The following is a 22,189-nucleotide window of genomic DNA, read 5'->3' on the forward strand; positions in this document are numbered from 1 at the left end:
TGCAGTGAAAGGGGTTGGTTTGCAGAGCACTATGATGGTAATAAGCACAATTTCAGGGGTGGCAGATTTCCCAGGCTTACGTCCCCACATATGCTGCACAAGGAGTTCCTATTTTTATTGTCCAAACATTTATTTTGATCATAGACGGCTTTTATGCAGATCAAAAAAATTTTTAAAATTTTCTCTCCATTCTGCCTAGTGCCCAGTTAATAACTGAATGATAGGAACAAGGTTATGGCCACCTCCCTCCCTGCTCCTTCCACTGAGATGGACAACACTGAGTGCTGAGATTTTCACTGGGACTTTTCAACTTAATTTTAATGGGGGCCGATTGCTTAAATCACCCCGACAGCTTTGAAAACCTCAGGCTACGTTATTATCTTGGAGTCTTTGCATGGTTTTGTGAAAGCCACATTTACTGACTGCTTTGCACAAGGCTTTCTTGACCTCTCTGTTTCTCAGGCTTTAGATGAGGGGGTTTACCAGGGGAGTCAGGACCGTGTAGCAAAGGGAGACCACTTTGTTCAGGTCTCTCAGTGTATCATGTTTTGGTAGCATGTAGACAACCATTATGGTTCCATAGAAAATTGTCACCACAATCAGGTGAGAGGAGCAGGTGGAAAAGGCCTTTTGCCTCCCAGTGGTGGAAGGGATTCTCAGGATGGTGGCGATGATGCACACGTAGGATGTCAGGGTTAGTAGGAATGGAGGCAGGGTGAATACACAGGCTAGAATGAAATCCACCAATATGACCTCGTGGGTGTAACATCTGGTAACATATCAGAGATTAATAATGATGCTTAAATGCTGTATTTCACTTTTGACAATGGCCAGAATCATGCCATCTCTTACGAGTCAAAATCAATAAATACATCAACTGAAATTTTGGACTGAGATGTTCAATGCAGTCTAGTGTTCTTAGGCACTGATCTTCTGTTAGCTTTATTCCCTTAAATCTAACAATATATATTGCTGGTATATTCAGCATTTCAGTGCCCTGTAGGAGAAGGAATAATTTTCACCCCCTTACAAGAGATCAGTTCATGCCATAAATTATGAAGTGGAGTAAATTCTCCCTTAGTTCATGTGACGGTGACGAGGTGAGGGACTGGCAATGCCTTCTCTGTTTCCCGACATTAACTATGTAGCAGTAATAAAATACAGCTCTTTGTAGGGTGGATCTTAGGAAGGGGTAAAACCAGGCAACCCTAACTGGGGAGTGACCCACCCCTCTCCATAATGAGTGTGGGGTGATAATACAGGAACAAGAAAGGCACTGGGGCGAGGTGGGGGGAAGACGCTGTCCCTGAACTCAGAGTCTAGAAACAATCTGGCATGTGTGAGCTGGGTTTAGTAAGACTCTATCACCACTTGCCACCCCATTGAAAAGTCAGGGAAGATAAGAGACATTCCAGAAGACTGGAAAAGGGCAAATATAGTGCCCATCTATAAAAAGGGAAATAAGGACAACCCTGGGAATTACAGATCCGTTAGTTTAACTTCTGTACCCGGAAAGGTAATGGAGCAAATAATTAAGCAATCAATTTGCAAACACCTAGAAGATAATGAGGTGATAAGTAACAGTCAGCATGGATTTGTCAAGAATAAATCGTGTCAAACCAACATGATAGCTTTCTTTGACAGGGTAACACGCCTTGTGGATAGAGGGGAAGCGGTAGATATGGTATATCTTGACTTTAGTAAAGCTTTTGATACTGTCTCACATGACCTTCTCATAAATAAACTAGGGAAATACACCCTAGATGGAGCTACTATAAGGTGGGTGCATAACTGGTTGGGAAATCGTTCCCAGAGTGTAGTTATCAGTGGTTCACAGTCATGCTGGAAGGGCATAATGAGTGGGGTCCCGCAGGGATCGGTTCTGGGTCCGGTTCTGTTCAATATCTTCGTCAATTATTTAGATAATGGAATAGAGAGTACATTTATAAAGTTTGAGGACAATACCAAGCTGGGAGGGGTTGCAAGTGTTTTGGAGGATAGGATTAAAATCAAAATGATCTGGACAAACTGGAGAAATGGTCTGAAGTAAATAGGATGAAATTCAATAAGGACAAATGCAAAGTACTTCACTTAGGAAGGAACAATCAGTTGCACACATACAAAATGGGAAATGACTACGGAAGGAAGGAGTACTGCAGAAATGGATCTGGGGCTCATAGTGGATCACAAGCTAAATATGAGTCAACAGTGTAACACTGTTGCAAAAAAAAGAAAATATCATTCTGGGATGTATTAGCAGGTGTGTTGTCAGCAAGACACGAGAAGTAATTCTTCCGCTCCTGGGCACCACATTTCGGGAAAGATCTGGACAAATTGGAGAAAGTCCAGAGAAGAGTAACAAATATGATTAAAGGACAAAACCTGGGTTTGACCCTCGTCCCAATTCTTAACTCTGTCTTCGTCTCTGACCCTCAGCTTAACTCTGACTCCGACTCTTGCTTGACCCTCAGCTTGACGCTGGACCCTGATACTGGCTCTGACACCTGGTTTCAGTTCTGGGATCCCAAGCTCCTGCCACTAGTCCTGCCTACCTTTGCCAAGGATCCTGGCAGTTTTCCTGGACCACCCCTAACACTTGTAGAAGGCCGGCCCTGTGGGACATGGAGGCAGTAGGTCACCCCCTACCCAGCATGTTCCAAGAGGCACTAGACACACCTGAATGGGTTGACAGCCCTCAGACCGAACTTCCCATGGTGCGAACACAAGTGGGGCAATTTTGACCAACACTCCGTGGAGTACTTGGGTTACATTGTTTCTTGAACAAAAAAACTTCAGAAACAGACTTCAAAGAGAAACAGCAGATCTAAAATTCATTTGCAAATTTAATACCATTCATTTGGGCTTGAATAGGGACTGGGAGTGGCTGGCTCATTACAAAAGCAGCTTTGCCTTTCCTGGAATTGATACCTCCGCATCTGTTATTGGGAGTGGACCACATCCACCCTGATCGAATTGACCCTGTCAACACTGGTTCTCCACTTGTGAGGTAACTCCCTTCTCTTCATGTGTCACTATATAATGCCTGCATCTGTAATTTTCACTCCATGCATCTGAAGAAGTGAGGTTTTTTACCCACGAAAGCTTATGCCCAAATATATCTGTTAGTCTTTAAGGTGCCACTGGACTCCTTGTTGTTTTGTGGATACAGACTAACACAGCTACCTCCTAATACTTGGGTTACATCTTGTCCCCAAGGGCCTCCGAATGGACCCCAGGAAGGTGAACGCTGTTCAGACATGGGCGGCACCCCTGGAGCATCAAGGAGCTGCAGTGCTTCCTTGCGTTTGCTAATTTTTATAGGCACTTCATGCCTGAGTTTTCGGACCAGATAGCTCCATTGACAGTACTCCTCTGCAAGCACTCCTCCTTCACCTGCTCTCCAGAGGCTCAATAGGTGTTTGACCAGCTCAAGATGGCCTTCACCAGTGCTCCAGTCCTGATCAATCCTGACCCAATGTGGGCCTTTGTCAGTGACAGCGATGCATCTAATGTTGCAATTGGGACCATACTTCCCCAAGAATCAGGCCCCCAACAGCACCTGCTCCCTTGTACCTATTATTCTTGTAAACTCACACCCAGCAGAACAAAATTATGAGATTTTAGATACGGAGCTTCTAGTAATCAAAGCCACCTTCAGGGAATGGCACCACCACCTTCAAGGGCCCGACACCCGATACAGGTATACACAGATCATAAAACCTTGGAGTATCTTCGTAGGGCAAAGGCGCTGAACCAAAGGCAGCTTCAATGGACCCTGTTGTTGACACACTTTTATTTTACCATCACCTATCACCCAGAACAAGGCAGCCAGTGCCCTGTCCTGAAAGGGGGAATACTTTCCTGACCATACCCAGCTGATATGCATCCTCAAGCCCTATAATTTCCTGGATGCTCTATTCCCCAAGACCACCTCCCCCTTCAGTTATGAAGAAGGGGCCTCACCACCTTCAGATTCCCTATCTAGACTCTGGGTGGTTATTACTGTGGATTTTATAGTCAAGCTTCCCTTATCTGCCAAGCATACCATCCTCCTCCTATAGGAGCCTGGCTAGGCAGCACCCCTAGAAGAGGTGATGTAAGGCCTAGTGGGACTCAAACCCAAGTCTATAGGAGTACCAGGCAACAAACATCCCCACATTGCTACCTGTAATTTGATTATTCCTTGCAACACACAATCTGCAGTGGTTGAACACCAGGGGACGTTCCGTCTCAAATGATATGACTGACGGTGGTCTTAGGGCTTGTCTACACTACAAAATTAGGTCGGATTTATAGAAGCCGGTTTTATAGAAACCGGTTTTATGCAGCCGACTGTGTGTGTCCCCACATAAAATGCTCTAAGTGCATGAAGTCGGCGGACCGCGTCCACAGTACCGAGGCTAGCGTCGACTTCCGGCGCATTGCACTATGGGTGCCTATGGGTACCTATCCCACAGTTCCCGGAGTCTCCGGCGCCCATTGGAATTATGGGTTGAGATCGCAATGCCCGAATGATGCAAAGCAGTGCCGCGGGGGGTTCTGGGTACATTGCGTCACGCCCCTCCCCCGCCGTCACAGCAACGGCAGACAATAGATTCGCGCCTTTTTACCTGGGTTACCTGTGCAGACAACATACCACGCCAAGCATGGAGCCCGCTCAGCTCAGCTCACCGTCACCATATGTCTTCCGGGTGCCGGCAAACGTGGGACTGCATTGCTAAACAGCAGCAACAGCTTACTGCCTTTTGGCGGTAGACGGTGCAGCATGAGTAGTAGCCTTCATCGGCGCTCAGGATGCTGGTAGCTGTGGGGCTGGCAGCCGTAGGGCTGCATTGCACCAGCCCCTTGCCTTTTGGCAGTAGATGGTTTATTACGACTGGTAACCGTCCTGTCAGTATTGTCTGCTGAGCATCCAGAAGAGGCCGAGGGCGATCTGGGTGCTCAGCAGATCTGCAAGAAGAGCTTTCCTCAGGTCTGAAAGCAAGTAAATTTACAGGTTGCCTGAAATGCTCATAGATGTCCTCGTTGGACAATGATGGTTACCAGTCGTAGTATACTATTTGCTGCCAAGTATTGTCTGCTAAGCACCCAGAAAAGGCCGAGGGCGATCTGGGTGCTGGCAGACAATACTTGCCTTTAACCGTCCTCGTTGGACAATGATGGTTACCAGTCGTAGTATACTATTTGCTGCCAAGTATTTGCTGCCAAGCACCCAGAAAATGCCGAGGGCTATCAGTCATGCTGCACTGTCGTCTTAAGATGTAAAAAATAGATTTGTTCTGTATTCATTTCCTTCCCCCCTCCCTCCGTCAAATCAACGGCCCGCTAAACCCAGGCTTAGGAGTTCAATCTCTGAGGGGGGGGGGCATTCTGTGTGACAGTTGTTTGTATTTCTCCCTGATGCACAGCCACCTTTCTTGATTTTAATTCCCTGTACCTGTACGCCATGTCGTCAGTCGCCCGCCCCTCCCTCCCTCCCTACCTTCTTCCCCTGGTCTTTAGATACTAGTTTCGCGCCTTTTTTCAGACCAGACGCCATAGCTAGCACTGGGATCATGGAGCCCGCTCAGATCACCGCGGCAATTATGAGCACTATGAACACCACGCGCATTGTCCTGGAGTATATGCAGAGCCTGGACATGCCAAAGCAAAACCAGGAGGACCAGCTGAGGAGGAGGAGGCGATTGCAGCGCGGCGACGATAGTGATGAGGAAATTGACATGGACCTCTCACAAGGCACAGGCCCCAGCAATGTGGAAATCATGGTGTTACTGGGGCAGGTTCATGCCATGGAACGCCGATTCTGGGCCCGGGAAACAAGCACAGACTGGTGGGACCGCATCGTGTTGCAGGTCTGGGACGATTCCCAGTGGCTGCGAAACTTTCGCATGCGAAAGGGCACTTTCATGGAACTTTGTGACTTGCTTTCCCCTGCCCTGAAGCGCCAGAATACCAGGATGAGAGCAGCCCTCACAGTTGAGAAGCGAGTGGCGATAGCCCTGTGGAAGCTTGCAACGCCAGACAGCTACCGGTCAGTCGGGAATCAATTTGGAGTGGGCAAATCTACTGTGGGGGCTGCTGTGATCCAAGTTGCCAGGGCAATGAGAGACCTGGTGATATCAAGGGTAGTGACTCTGGGAAATGTGCAGGACATAGTGGATGGCTTTGCTGCAATGGGATTCCCAAACTGTGGTGGGGCGATAGACGGAACCCATATCCCTATCTTGGCACCGGCGCACCAAGCCACCGAGTACATAAACCGCAAGGGGTACTTTTCAATGCTGCTGCAAGCCCTGGTGGATCACAAGGGACGTTTCACCGACATCAACGTGGGCTGGCCGGGAAGGGTACATGATGCTCGCGTCTTCAGGCACTCTCTTCTGTTTCGAAAGCTGGAGGAAGGGACTTTCTTCCCGGACCAGAAAATAACCATTGGGGATGTTGAAATGCCTATCGTGATCCTTGGGGACCCAGCCTACCCCTTAATGCCATGGCTCATGAAGCCATACACAGGCAGCCTGGACAGGAGTCAGGACCTGTTCAACTACAGGCTGAGCAAGTGCCGAATGGTGGTGGAATGTGCATTTGGGCGTTTAAAAGCGCACTGGCGCAGCTTACTGACTCGCTGTGACCTCAGCGAAAAGAATATCCCCATTGTTATTGCTACTTGCTGTGCGCTCCACAGTATCTGTGAGAGTAAGGGGGAGACATTTATGGCGGGGTGGGAGGTAGAGGCAAATCGCCTGGCCGCTGATTACGCGCAGCCAGACACCAGGTCGGTTAGAGCAGCACAGCAGGGCGCGGTGCGCATCAGAGAGGCTTTGAAAACTAGTTTTGTGACTGGGCAGGATATGGTGTGAAACTTCTGTTTGTTTCTCCTTGATGAAATCGCAGCCCCCCCCCACGCACCCGGTTAACTCTACTACCCTGTAAACCAAGCACCCCAACCTCCCCTACCCTCCCCTCTTCAAGCACCACTTGCAGAGGCAATAAAGTCATTGTTACTTCACATTCATGCATTCTTTATTAATTGAGCACACAACTAGGGCGATAATTGCAAAGGTAGCCCGGGATGGGTGGGGGAGGAGGGAAGCAGCACACAACTAGGGGGATAATTGCAAAGGTAGCCCGGGATGGGTGGGGGAGGAGGGAAGGAAAAGGACACACTGCACTTTAAAACTTTAAAACTTATTGCTGTGGAAATCATCTAGGGTGGAGTGATTGGGTGGCCGGAGGCCCCCCCACCGTGTTCTTGGGCGTCTGGGTGAGGAGGCAATGGGACTTGGGGAGGAGGGCTGGTGGTTACAGAGGGGCTGTAGCGGCGGTCTCTGCTCCTGCTGTTGGTTACAGAGGGGCTGTAGCGGCGGTCTCTGCTCCTGCTGTTGGTTACAGAGGGGCTGCAGCGGCGGTCTCTGCTCCTGCTGTTGGTTACAGAGGGGCTGTAGCGGCGGTCTCTGCTCCTGCTGTTGGTTACAGAGGGGCTGCAGCGGCGGTCTCTGCTCCTGCTGCCTTTCCTGCAGCTCAACCATACGCAGGAGCATATCACTTTGATGCTCCAGCAGCTGGAGCATCGACTCTTGCTTTCTGAGTACAAGTTGACGCCACTTCTCCTCTTCAGCCCGCGTTTCAGCACGCAAACTCTGCTCTTCAGCCAGCGATTCAGCTCGCCACCTCTCCTCTCGCTCATATTGGGCTTTTTTAAAATCAGTCATTGACTGCCTCCACGCATTCTGCTGTGCTCTGTCAGCGTGGGAGGCAGTCTGTAGTTCAGTGAACATTTCGTCACGCGTCCTTCGCTTCCCTCTTCGAATATTCACTAGCCTCTGTGAAGGTGAAACATTTGCAGCTGGTGGAGGAGAAGGGAGAGTTGTTTAAAAAAGATACATTTTTGAGAACAATGGGTACACTCTTTCACTTTAGATTTTGCCGTGCATCACACAGCACATGTGCTTTCGTTACAAGGTCGCATTTTTCCTCTTATATTGAGGGCCTGCCTGTTTGGTGTGAGAGATCACTCACGCAGTTCCAGGCCACAGATTTCAGCTTGCAGGCAGCCATGGTAAGACACAGTCTTTTGGCTTTTTTAACCTTGTTAACAAGTGGGGATGGTTTAAAACAGTACTGCTCTCATTAACCATACCAAGCACCCGTTGGGTTGGCCATTTAAAATGGGTTTGCAATGTAAAAGGAGGGGCTGCGGTTTCAGGTTTAACATGCAGCACAAACCCAACTAACTCCCCTCCCCCACACACCCAATTCTCTGGGATGGTCACTTCACCCCTCCCCTCCACCGCGTGGTTAGCAGCGGGGAATATTTCTGTTCAGCAGAGCAGGAAGGGGCACCTCTGAATGTCCCCTTAATAAAATCGCCCCATTTCAACCAGGTGACCGTGAATGATATCACTCTCCTGAGGATAACAAAGAGCGATAAGGAATGGATGTTGTCTGCATGCCAGCAAACACCGGGACCATACGCTGCCATGCTTTGTTATGCAATGATTCCAGACTACGTGCTACTGGCCTGGCGTGGTAAAGTGTCCTACCATGGCGGACGGGATAAGGCAGCCCTCCCCAGAAACCTTTTGCAAAGGCTTTGGGAGTACATGAAGGAGAGCTTTCTGGAGATGTCCCTGGAGGATTTCCGCTCCATCCCCATACACGTTAACAGACTTTTCCAGTAGCTGTACTGGCCGCGATTGCCAGGGCAAATTAATCATTAATCATTAAACACGCTTGTTTTTAAACCATGTGTAATATTTACAAAGGTACACTCACCAGAGGTCCCCTGTGTGCCCACAGGGTCTTGGGTGAGTTCGGGGTTTACTGGTTCCAGGTCCAGGGTGACAAACATATCTTGGCTGTTGGGGAAACTGGTTTCTCCGCTTCCTTGCTGCTGTGAGCTATCTATGATGTTCTCTCCATCCTCATCTTCCTCGTCCGCCGAACCCGCTTCCCTGTCTCCAGAGAGGGACTGATAGCACACGCTTGGGCTACTGGTGGCTGCACCCCCTAGAATGGCATGCAGCTCCTCGTAGTAGCGGCATGTTTGCGGCTCAGCCCCGGACCTTCCGTTTGCGTCTCTGGCTTTGTGGTAGGCTTGCCTTAGCTCCTTAATTTTCACGCGGCACTGCTGTGCGTCCCTGTTATGGCCTCTGTCCTTCATGGCCTTGGAGATCTTTTCTAATGTTTTGCCATTTCTTTTACTGTTTCGGAGTTCGGCCAGCACTGCTTCATCTCCCCAGATGGCGATCAGATCCCGTACCTCCCGTTCGGTCCAAGCTAGAGCTCTTTTGCGATCCTGGGACTGGGACTGGGACTCCATCACGGTTACCTGTGCTGATGAGCTCTGCATGGTCACCTGTGCTCTCCATGCTGAGCAAACAGGAAATGAAATTCAAACGTTCGCGGGGCTTTTCCTGTCTACCTGGCCAGTGCATCTGAGATGAGAGTGCTGTCCAGAGCGGTCACAATGAAGCACTGTGGGATAGCTCCCGGAGGCCACTAATGTCGAATTCAGTCCTCACTACCCAATTCCGACCCCCATAAGGCCGATTTTATCGCTAATCCCCTCGTCGAGGTGGTGTAAAGAAACCGGTTTAAAGGGCCCTTTAAGTCGAAAGAAAGGGCTTCGTCGTGTAAACGTGTCCAGGTTTAAGTCGACTTAACACAGCTAAAGTCGACCTAAACTCGTAGTGTAGACCAGGCCTTAGCTATCCCCGATTGGCTCCTTGACCCTATATAAGCCCATGGGGTGTAAAAGGAAGTGTCCAGGGTCTGGTTGAAGAAAGGCTGTTTCAGTGGTGATTGTGGGCTGCTGGCTGGGTGGCTGGCTGGGCAGAGTGAGATGGAAGAGAGAAATGAAATTGAAACCAGGCTAGACCATGAGGATAGGGAAAGCATTGACAAAGACTGGATGCAAGCAAGTGAAAAGAAAAGGGTAGATTATCTGCACCCAGAAGAAGGACCAGCAAATAGGAGGGCAGGAAAGGGAAATGGGGGGAAATTACCTAACAGTAAAATCCCTAGATAAGGACACAAAGATAGGGGATATCAACCCCCTGAGAATGGCAGAGGGGATCAAAAAAGTGCTGGAGATATAGCAAGAGCTAAGATGCTACCTGCTGGAAACTCATTAGTGGAATGTAAAAACAAAGACCAAGTAGGGAAACTCCTTTAGACACAGGTGCTAGGTAAAATAAAAATAAGCTGTCAGCTATCCAAATTCCTCACAGAAACAAGAAGGATAGTATCTGGGGTGCCAAATTAAATGTCAGGAAAGAAAGAAAGAAATAGGTGGAGATAAGGTGATAAGTGCTAAGAGGCTAATTAGCAGAAGAGGAAGTGATAGCAAGTGTTTCACAGCTGTGCTGGACACATCTTAAAGGAGGGATGTGACCAGATAGAGTAACTTTAGGGTATCAGATATTCCCCTTTCTGTGAGATGCTACAGCTGCCAAAGATTTGGTCATGTAGCAAATAATTCCAATGGGAAAGTACAGTGCAGTAAGTGTGGAGGTGACCATTCATATGATGATTGTGAGGAAGGGACAGAACAAAAATGTTGCAACTGTGGAGGGAAACACAGCTCAGAATATGCAGGCTGTATGGAGGAAAGCAAGCTAGAGAAATACAAAACCCCCAAGTTACTAATAACATCTCCTATGCTGAAGCTGTTAGGAGATACCTAAAAGAGAACCTGATGTGGGGAATGGCAATAGCCTGCAACAAATCAATGGGAAGTAATGTGTAACATTGGGGTGAAAAGAGATTCATTGCATTAATGGTTGATGTAATAAATAAAGGTGGGGGTACATACCCCTTCACTAAGGAGAACCTGAACTACCTTGAAGTAGAGATTAGAAAGCTAAATATAGAGTATAATGCTATTGAGATACCAATACAAAACAATTCTGCATCTCTAAGACTTTATAATGTTTATAACCCATCCAGGAAACTAGAGGCTATGGACCTGAAAGGATTCATTGCAGGTGTCACATGTCCATTCATTATCTGTGATGATCTGAATAGTCACAACAGATTGTGGGGAAGTAAGAAAAACATGGAAAATGTTTAGCGCAAATCTTTGAAGAGAATAACTTCGTAATAAATGAAGGAGCACCTACCATGTTCTATACAGCTGATGGAAGCTTCTCATGTCTGGATCTTGAACAATAGAGAGTAACTGTAGCTGTGAAATTTACTGGGGTGGGGGGAAGGTTAGTGACCACTTCCTGACATTAATTACATCTCAAGGAAACGGAAATACTGAAGATGAGGATAATATCCCCACTTGGAATCTTAAAAAAAACAAACTGGAAAAATCTTTGGAAACAGAAGTGAGGAATATGTGAATAAGTAATATATCCGTGAAGAGATTGAGGATTGAGATATTGATATTCCTAGGATACCAATACTGCCTAAAGATAGGAAACCATGGTGGAACAAGGAATATGAAATGGTAATTAGGGAAAGGAATAAGCATATAATGGAAAAAAATGTTTAAATAATGAACATAAGGAAATAATGAACATAATGAAAAAAGTAAGGTAGTTTCACAAAGGGCTATAAAAAGGGCAAAAAGAGAGAGCTGGACACTATAACATGGGAAAGAAAATAAAAATACCTATACAGCAAAGTTATATAAACAAACTAGGGAAATTAATGAAATAGAAAGGAAGAGTCACGTAACACCAAGCCTTCCAGTTGTGGGGCACGGAGTAATAAGCTCTAACAAAAGAAAAGCAGAAATTCTGGCCACCATCTTTCAAAAAGTCAGTAATGATGAATATCAGAGGATACAAATTAGGGAGGAGAAAATAACATTAAGAATAATTATGAGATAAATAGGTGGGATGGGAGGAGGATGTGGGTATTTTAAATGTAAATTTTAGTGTGGCTTAGGTTAAACCATGGAAAGAATGGTAAGGGAGAGATCAGTAGCACACCTACAAACAAGTAGGTTCATAGATGAAACACAAAGTGGGCTTCAGTAAAGTAGGAGTGTGATTGACCACGTTGTCAGGATAGAGACAAAAGCGCAAAAAAGCATGAGAATCATAGAATTAATGATACTAATCTTCCTGGGCGTAGAAAAAAATCTATGATGTGTTATGGAGAGAGGAACTACTTCATAAAGTGGCCTCAATGTGTAATATAGGAAGAATGTACAGATGGATAAGGGATTTCTTAGGCAAAAAAACTGTACAAGTCCAATTAGGGAAAGCTTTTTCCAACGTATAGTCAATTGCAAGTGAAACTCCACAGGGCAGTGTAGTTACGCCAACCCTCTTTAACATCATGATAAAGGATTGACCTGAGGAGACAAGTATAGGAATAGGGATCATGCTGTTTGCTGATTGTGCCATTTGGATCAAAAGCAGAAACCTTGAAAGCGCCACCAAAAGAATGATGATGCATTTAAGAGAAGTGCAGAATGGGGAAATAGGTGGGGCTTCAAATTCTCATAGACAAAACTAAGGGAATGATCCTCACAACAAGGAAAAGCCAAAAAGATGTAAAGTTATAGCTATATGACCAACAGATAAATGTACTGAAATGACAAATTCTTCATTGTGAAATTTGATAAAAAGCTCACTTGGAGGGACCATACTGAAAATATTAGATAAGTGCAAAAGTCAAACACCTCTGGAATATCCTGGGGAGTGGATATGAAAATGGTGGTAAAGCTATACAGAGCGCTAATTAGACCAGTTATTGAGCATGGATGCCAGGCCTTTTGGTCAGCAATGAATACAAATCTGAACTAGATTATATCCATGCACATGCATTGTGTAACAGGTGGTGCCTTCATTACTGCATCTCTGTACTACAGATATAGGTGTTTCCATCAGCTGCTGCTAACTCTAAGAATGAAGCTCCCAGACTTAACCTTTTGGGCCAAAGTACTAGGTAACAGTGAAGATAGCACTAAGCTAACCGATTAGGACAAAAACTCAAAATTCCCCATGTAAACAGGGTACAGAAGTGTATAACAGATCTAAATGCAAAGAAGGGATTGAAAGAGACCAAAATGTATAGCTATGGTAAAATACCCTATCACTAGAAAATCACCCCCCCTCGAGAGACATGGAATTATATAATGAAATAAATAAAAGAATGATAGACAAGATGTCACAATTATATTGATTTGCTATAATTAGGGACACTATTGACAAATACAATCAGAGGGTTCCAAAGAGGAAAGAACAGAGTGGGAACAACTTCCTGTGTGCCCCCACTCGGACTCAAGAAAGCTGTATGGCTAACTACCTTTCTTAGAAACTCAGTGGACTTAAAGAAACAATTTGCTTGCAACCTCTATCAAGAATACAAGGACAATGGGGACCAATAAAATCAGCTTTTCTGCAATTCTTTAAGAATACTGGGAAGGGTGCGAGACTAAGTCATGAACAAGAGATGAAGTACAGGGCGTGCTTTAGACTCAGAAAGCGAGTCTGCTACGTCACAAAACCGAAGAAGTGTCCAGGCAAAAACGCAGATCCCTAGCTATCTGCCACTCCTGCCCTGCTGCTTTCTTCCTGGACTCCCAGTACTTACTGGGGTCCGACTTGGATTCTGACTCCCAATTGACCCTTGGAACCATGACACAAAATGTGATACCTGGTATTGACCCTCAGCCAAATTCCTGATTCTGTCTCCGTCTCTGACCCTCAGCTTGACTCTTAACCCTGATACTGACTCTGACCCCTGACTTAAGTTCTGGGATCTCCAGCTCCTACCATTTTTCCTACCTACCTTTGCCCATCATCCTGACAGAGATTATGTATCATAAAAAAGAATACATACACTTCCCCTATTCTTCACAGTAAGCAAATCTTATATTGCTAATGCTTAATTAATCAAGCACTTTAATAACCTGGTTTGGAAGGTGATATATAAATGCAAAGCAGCAGCAGTTTGGAATTGGGTGCTTACCTGTAGTCATAGGACAGCTCACACTTGAGTTGATGAACTCATTTCTCAGGGTTTGAGACAAGGTGGGTGAGGTAATACCTTTTATTGGACTAACTTCTGTTGGTGAGAGACAAGTTTTCAACTACACAGAGCTCTTCAGGATTTTGCAGACAGGACTCGGGTTCCACTGAGGTTCTTGTCTTTCATCATTCTGCAGAAACAGGACTTTCTCAGAAAAGAGACCTACAGTTGCCTGAAGGGATGGAAAATGGACTCCCCCTTCGATTTAATAAGTGTAAATGCTCTCTCATATTTGTATTCTTTCTTCATGCTTTTCAATACAGTTCCACTTCACCTTTCTCCCACTTAGTTCATTTTGTGTCTCCAAAGCTTTGTAGCTAACAATAACCAGTGTGACTTGCAATTATACAACTCCCATTGTACATCATTTTTTAGTCTAATGATCCTTTGAGGAAAATATTTTAGATCATGGACAAACACCAGCTTACATTTTTGGGAGATGCCTGTCAAGGTTATGGCCAGTAATAATGTACTGCCCATTGGTAGGTGGTAGCCACTTCCTCTCACCATAGGTTGCCTCACCCCCTGAGGAGAGGGCCCTGCATGGAGCACAGCTGTCTTTGGTACTTGGGGCTGACTAGACACCGTGCCCTCAGAATTAGCCCTCTCAAACATTGCGCTTGTTGCAGTCAGTTTTGGGGACGCTCATTGTAACAGGCCCCTTCCCTTTGAACTGCTCTGTGCAGCTGCTGGAAGCAGAGCAGCTGGTACTCTGCAGGACCACATGCAGAGTCTCTCATCAGTGACCGTTTTACAGACCCAACCCCAGAAATGACCTCAGTTCTATGTGTGCCCTGGCAACCCCCAGCTGGGTCTGGGCAATCCCAGTGCACCCTCCCTGCCTCAAAGGGCCGGTGAGCCTGGAGCAGTTGCTTTGCCAGAGCTGGTCACAGCTGGGTGTAGCCCAGATAAGAGCTATAAAGCTGTTCCTAGTGAAGTGTCCAGAGGTCCCTGCAGGGACCTGGTTATTTGCATGTGAGTGCAGTGAAACGGGCTGGTTTGCAGAGCGCTATGACGGTAAAAAGCACAATTTCAGGGGTGGCAGATTTCCCAGGCTTACGTCCCCACATATGCTGCACAAGGAGTTACTATTTTTATTGTCCAAACATTTATTCTGATCATAGACGGCTTTTATACAGATCAAAAAATTGGTTAAAATTTTCTCTCCATTCTGCCTAGTGCCCAGTTAATAACTGCATGATGGGAACAAGGTTATGGCCACCTCCCTCCCTGGTCCTTCCACTAAGATGGACAACACTGAGTGCTGAGATTGTCACTGGGACTTTTCAACTTAATTTTAATGGGTGCCGATTGCTTAAATCACCCGGACAGCTTTGAACACCTCAGGCTAATTTATTATATCGGAGTCTTTGCACATTTTTGTGAAAGCCACATCTACTGACTGCTTTTGTGAAAGCCACATTTACTGACTGCTTTGCACAAGGCTTCCTTGACCTCTCTGTTTCTCAGGCTGTAGATGAGGGGGTTTACCAGGGGAGTCAGGACCGTGTAGCAAAGGGAGACCACTTTGTTCAGGTCTCTCAGTGTATCACGTTTCGGTAGTATGTAGACAACCATTAAGGTTCCATAGAAAATTGTCACCACAATCAGGTGAGAGGAGCAGGTGGAAAAGGCCTTTTTTCTCCCAGTGGTGGAAGGGATCCTTACGATGGCGCCGATGATGCACACATATGATGTCAGGGTTAGTAGGAATGGAGACAGGATGAATACACAGGCTAGTATGAAATCCACCAATATGACCTGGTGGGTGTCACTGCAGGAGAGTTCCATCACTGGGATGGAATCACAATAGAAATGGTCGATTTCATTTGGGCCACAGAATAAGTGTGATAGGAATGAGATTAAGATAATCATAGCCAAACAACCATTTAACCATGATGCAGCACCCAATTGGAGGCAAATCCTAATATTCATAAGAGTTGAATAGTGCAGGGGTTTACATATTGCTAAATACCGATCATAAGACATCGCTGCTAGGAGACAGCATTCTGTACATGCCAGAGAACCAATGAAATACAGTTGTGCGATGCAGCCACTGACTGACATGGTTTTGTCCCCAGTCAGGAGACTGATCAGCAACCTGGGCAGAATGGCTGAGGTGTAGCAAGTCTCCAGACAGGACAAGTTTCCCAGGAAGAAGTACATTGGAGTGTGAAAGTGCTGATCAGCCACAACGAGCAACACAATGAGGGTGTTCCCGGCCACGGTTGCCATGTAGATCACTAGGAATATCAGGAAGAGAAGAATTTCCAAGTCAGGAAGATCCCCGAATCCCAGGATGATGAATTCCATGATGACCGTTTGGTTTCTGCCGTCTGCCATGGTTTGAGTCTAGGAACAATACATCTGTGTGACTGAATCGGAAGGACATAGAGTTAAAACTTAATCAAATCTCGTGAATTAATTCCATAAATATTCAGAAACTCCCTCCCTCTCCTGGTTATAGGCTGAAATTTTAAGACTAAATTTAGATTTCAGAGCAAAGTGTCAGAAAACTCAGTCCCAGGACAGAACATTGCTCTGATGGGGAAGAGGGTGTTCTACGTGGATACCAAGGACTACTATAACAGCCCAATTCTCTGGTAGCGAAATACTGATATTACAGATCAGATCATTTCTCTGTCTATCATATCCCATCTAGTGACATACCAGAGCGTAACAATGATGCTTAAATGCTGTATTTCACTTCTGACAATGCCCAGAATCATGCCATGTCTTACGAGTCAAAATCAATAAATACATCAACTGAAATCTTGGACTGAGATGTTCAATGCAGTCTAGTGTCCTTAGACACCGGTCTTCTGTTAGCTTTATTTCCATTAAATCTAACAATGTATCCTGGTATATTCAGCATTTCAGTGCCCTGTAGGAGAAGGAATAATTTTCATTCCCTCACAAGAGATCAGTTCATCCCATTAATTATGAAATGGAGTAAATTCTCCCTTAGTTCCTGTGGTGGTGATGGTGACGTGGTGAGGGACTGGCAATGTCTTTTCTGATTGCTGACATTAACTATTTAGCAGTAATAAAATTCAGCTCTTTGTAAGGTTGATCTTAGGAAGGGGTAAAACCGGGCTGATGTGCAACCCTAACTGGGGAGTGACCCTCCCCACTCCTGATTTCACTCCTGCGTACCTGAGCAATATTTTTATACTCCTGTCTGGTCATTTGTCCAATCTTCCACTTCTTGTAGGATTCTTTTTTGTGTTTAATATCAGCAAGGATTTCACTGTTAAGCCAAGCTGGTCGCCTGCCATATTTACTATTCTTTTTACACATGGGGATGGTTTGTTCCTGTAAGCTCAATAAGGATTCTTTAAAATACAGCCAGCTCTCCTGGACTCCTTTCTCCCTCATTTTATTCTCCCAGGGGATCCTGCCCATCAGTTCCCTGAGGGAGTCAAAGTCTGCTTTTCTGAAGTCCAGGGTCCATATTCTGCTGCTCTCCTTTCTTCCTTGTGTCAGGATCCTGAACTCGACCATCTCATGGTCGCTGCCTCCCAGGTTCCCATCCACTTTTGCTTCCCCTACTAATTCTTCCCTGTTTGTGATTAGCAGGTCAAGAAGATCTCTGCCCCTAGTCGGTTCCTCCCGCCTCAATGGGTAATATAGGAAAAATGTACAGATGGATAAGGGACTTCTTAGGCAAAAGAACTGTACAAGTCCAAGTAGGGAAAGCTTTTTCCAACGTATAGTCAATTGCAAGTGAAACTCCACAGGGCAGTGTAGTTACGCCAACCCTCTTTAACATCATGATAAAGGATCACCCTGAGGAGACGAGTATAGGAATAGGAATCATGTTGTTTGCTGACTGTGCCATATGGATCAAAAGCAGGAATTTTGAAAGTGGCACCAAAAGAATGATGATGCATTTAAGAGAAGCGCAGTATGAGGAAAGAGGTGGGGCTTCAAATTCTCATAAACAAAACTAAGGGAATGATCCTCACAACAAGGAAAAGCCTAAAAGATGTAAAGTTATAGCTATATGACCAACAGATAAATATACTAAAATTACAAAGTCTTAGGTGTGACATTTGATAACAAGCTCACTTGGAGAGACCATACTGAACATATTAGATAAGTGCAAAATTCAAACACCTTTGGAACATCCTGGGGAGTGGATATGAAAATGGTGGTAAAGCTATACAGAGCGCTCATTAGACCAGTTATTGAGTATGGTTGCCATGCCTTTGGGTCAGCAATGAATACAAATCTGAACTAGATTATATCCATGCACATGCCTTGCATAACAGGTGGTGCCTTCATTACTGCATCTCTGTACTACAGATATAGGCATTTCCATCAGCTGCTGCTAACTCTTAGAATTAAGCTCCCAGACTTAACCTTTTGGGCCAAAGTACTAGGTAATAGTGACGATAGCACTGAGCTAACCGGTTAGGACAAAAACTCAAAATTCCCCGTGTAAGTAGGGTACAGAAGTGGATAATGGATCTTAATGAAAAGAAGGGATTGAAAGAGACCAAAATGTATAGCTATTGGAAAATACTCTGCCACTAGAAAATCACCCCCTGTCGAGAGAGACATGGAATTACATAATGAAATAAATAAAAGAATGATAAACAAGATGTCACAATTATATTGATTTGCTATAAGTGGGGACACTATTGACAAATACAATCAGAGGGTTCCAAAGAGGAAAGAACAGAGTGGGAACAACTTCCTGCGTGCCCTCACTTGGACTCAAGAAAGCTGTACGGCTAACTAACTTTGTATCCGTCTTTATGGCTGAGATACATAGGGATTATGCTAGCACTAAATCGTGCTTTAGATGTGCGGCCAGCTGCTGTGGCTGTCCTGTCTGACTCCTTATCAGGGCTGCAGGCAACTCACAGTGGGGAGTCTGACAGCAGAAATGATTTTCTTAATGAAATATTACTGCTAACAGTCAGACTGGTGGAATTGGATATAACCAACGTAATCCCGTGGATCCTGGTGCATGCAGGGATAGGAGGCAAAAAATTGGCTGGCAAAAAGTGCTATTAATCACAAATGAGTTGACCTCAAGATCCCCTTAAGCAAACTGGAATTTAAACACCTAATCAAAAGTGAGCTAAGGAAGGAATGTCAAGAACTGTGGGCAAAGGAAATGAAGGGGAAAAAATTCCAACAGTTGAAAATCTTGATATAATCCAAGACCCTGAGAGGATCAGTGAAGTGGCTTTATTTAGAACTCTAAGCAGGGCATTGCTAATTAAATAGTCATTTATTTCTAATTAATAAGCATAAAGGTGGCTTATGTGCAACATGTAAGAGGTACAGGAAACAATAGATCCAATCCTTTGGGATTGTTAAAACCCTACCAAAGAAATGAGGTATTTTCTTAGAAATTCTGTGGCCTTAAAGTAACAATTTTCCTTGCAAAATATTTCAAGAATACAATGACAATGGGGACCAATAAAATCAGCTTTTCTGCAATTCTTTAAGAATACTGGGAAGGGTGCGAGATTAAGTCATGAACAAGATACGAAGTACAGGGCGTGCTTTAGACTCAGAAAGTGAGTCTGCTACATCACAAAACCCAAAAAGTGTCCAGGGCAACAACGCGGATCCCTATCAATCTGCCACGCCTACCCTGCTGCTTTCTTCTTGGATTCCCAGTACTTACCTTGGCTCCGACTTGCATTCTGACTCCCGATTGACCCTTGGAACCACGACACCAACCGTGATACCTGGTATTGACCCTCAGCCAAATTCCTGATTCTGTCTCCGTCTCTGACCCTCGGCTTGACTCTTGACCCTGATACTGACTCTGACCCCTGACTTAAGTTCCGGGATATCCAGCTCCTACCACTTGTCCTACTTACCTTTCCCCAGCATCCTGACTCAAACTATGTATTATAAAAATGAATACAGACACTTCCCACATTCTTCACAGAAGGTGAATCTTAAATTGCTAATGCTTAATTACTCAAGCACTTTAATACCCCGGTTTGTAAGGTGATATATAAATTCAAAGCAGCAGCAGTTTGGAACTGGGGGCTTACCTCTATTCATAGGACAGCTCACACTTGAGTTGATGAACTCATTTCTCAGGGTTTGAGACAAGGTGGGTGAGGTAATACCTTTTATTGGACCAACTTCTGTTGGTGAGAGACAAGTTTTCGACTACGCAGAGCTCTTCAGGATTTGGCAGACAGGACGCCGGTTCCACTGAGGTTCTTGTCTTTCATCATTCTGCAGAAACGGGACTTTCACATTAAAGAGACCTGCAGTTACCTGAAGGGATGAGCTGGTGCATGTGATCTACCTTTGGAAAATGGGCTTCCCCTTCGATTTAATAAGTGTAAATGCTCTCTCATATATGTATTCTTTCTTCACGCTTTTCAATACAGTCCCACTTCAACCTTTCTCCCACCTGGTTCATTTTCTATCTCCAAAGCTTTGTAGCTAACAATGCCCAGTGTGACTTGCAATTATACAATTCCCATTGTACATCATGTTTTAGTCTAATGATCCTTTGTGGAAAATATTTTAGGTCATGGACAAACACCAGCTTACATTTTTGGGAGATGCCTGTCCAAGGTGATGGCCAGTTATAATATACTTGTGTTGCCCCTTTATTAGTATTCAAGATACGCTGCCATCTAATGGGCATTTTTTAAAGTAGCTGCCCATATCTCACTCTTACAACATGCTGCCACCTAGTGGCTATTTTACAGTATAACTTTCCCATTATTACAGGTTTCAGAGTAGCAGCCGTGTTAGTCTGTATCCGCAAAAAGAACAGGAGTACTTGTGGCACCTTAGAGACTAACAAATTTATTAGAGCATAAGCTTTCGTGGGCTACAACCCACTTCTTCGTATGCATCCGAAGAAGTGGGCTGTAGCCCACGAAAGCTTATGCTCTAATAAATTTGTTAGTCTCTAAGTTGCCACAAGTACTCCTGTTCTTTTTCCCATTATTGTATTGGCTACTGAACTCTTGGTCACTAGACCCCCACTCCCCTCATTTCCTCTACTCTAGTGCCATCTAGTGTCGATTTCCCCGCATGACAGCCTGTTGCTAGCTGCCTCTTACCCATTCTTGACTCTCATATCACATGGTAGCCATTATTTAATATAACTAACAGCCCATAACTCACTCCATAACATCTGCTACTATCCACAGTTCATTACGCAGCATAGAGGTCCTCTTCTCTTCGGTGCTCTCAGCTCAACACTTATACAGCATTATACAGCTTTACCTCCCTTTCCTCTTCCCTCTGTTGGTCATTTGGCAACATAAAGTCTCCTTTCTTGCCCTTCCACTTTGGCTTACGTTCATCGGGTCAGTGTTGTCTATTTAAGTGGAAGGACCAGGGACGGAAGTGGCTATAACCATGGTCACATCATGGAGTTTTTAACTGGGCACCAGGCGGAGTGGAGACAAAATTTTAACCAGTTTTTTATATCCATAAAAAAACCTTCTGATGACTGTTTGACAGACCTGACCCTAGGAACAGCCTCAGTTACCCTGGCAAAACCCCCAGCTGGGTCATAAGAACAGCCATTCTGGGTCAGACCAATGGTCCATCTAGCCCAGTATGCTGTCTTCCGACAGTGGCCAGTGCCACAGGCTAGGGACACTATCCCTGCCCATCCTGGCTAATAGCCATTGATGGACCTATCCTCCATTAACCTATCCTTGGGTCTGGGCAGTCACTGTGCCACTGGCTTGTGAGTCTACCTCTTTGTTTGCCCAACCTCCCCATCTCCAAGGGCCCTGTGAGCCTGGAGCTATTGCTTTGCTGGAGCTGGTCATAGCCGGGCGTAGCCAAGATAAGAGCTATGAAGCTGTTCCTGGTGACATGTCCAGGGGTCACTGCTGGGCCTAGCGGATTGCATCCGGCCTGTGTGAGTGCAATGGAGGTGACTGGTTTGTGTAGGTGAGAGAGAGAGAGCTTGGGGCACTGGGCCTGGTGTAAGACCTGAGGCCTGAACCATAGTCAGCAAAGTCCGGCCACGCCATGAACCAAAGTAGGCCATGTATTACAGCAGATGCTTACAAGTTCACTGTCTGATATATGACCTAGGCAAAGGTATTACTAGCATTGCTAACACACAGGCACTCCTAAGAAGCAACAGACTGCAGATTAGCCCAGGCACATCCTGACCTAACACCAGATAAGAAGGTTTGACAGAAGTGATGAATAGGGATGTTTTGCCCGAAAC

At 45.4% G+C, this 22,189-nt stretch overlaps 1 protein-coding gene across 1 annotated transcript; it reads right to left on the reverse strand.

The window, feature by feature from the left end:
• Window positions 1-465: 465 nt before the first annotated feature.
• LOC135887644 (olfactory receptor 6N1-like) lies at window positions 466-16,338 on the reverse strand. Its single transcript, XM_065415367.1, has 2 exons — window positions 15,757-16,338; window positions 466-753 (listed from the first exon to the last, which is right to left on the reverse strand). The coding sequence occupies exons 1-2, from the start codon at window positions 16,336-16,338 to the stop codon at window positions 466-468; spliced, it is 870 nt and encodes a 289-aa protein (XP_065271439.1).
• Window positions 16,339-22,189: the final 5,851 nt, after the last annotated feature.

This window comes from Emys orbicularis, chromosome 13 (genome assembly GCF_028017835.1).
Source record: "Emys orbicularis isolate rEmyOrb1 chromosome 13, rEmyOrb1.hap1, whole genome shotgun sequence".
In the NCBI taxonomy this organism is placed as follows: Eukaryota; Metazoa; Chordata; order Testudines; family Emydidae; genus Emys; species Emys orbicularis.

Excerpts from the sequence above, each read along its gene's own strand:
- LOC135887644 (XM_065415367.1), bottom strand. The coding sequence starts at position 16,338 with ATGGCAGACGGCAGAAACCAAACGGTCATCATGGAATTCATCATCCTG. Across the intron at positions 754-15,756 it reads CCTGCAGTGACACCCACCAG|GTCATATTGGTGGATTTCAT; the intron begins GTCATATTGGTG and ends TACACCCACGAG.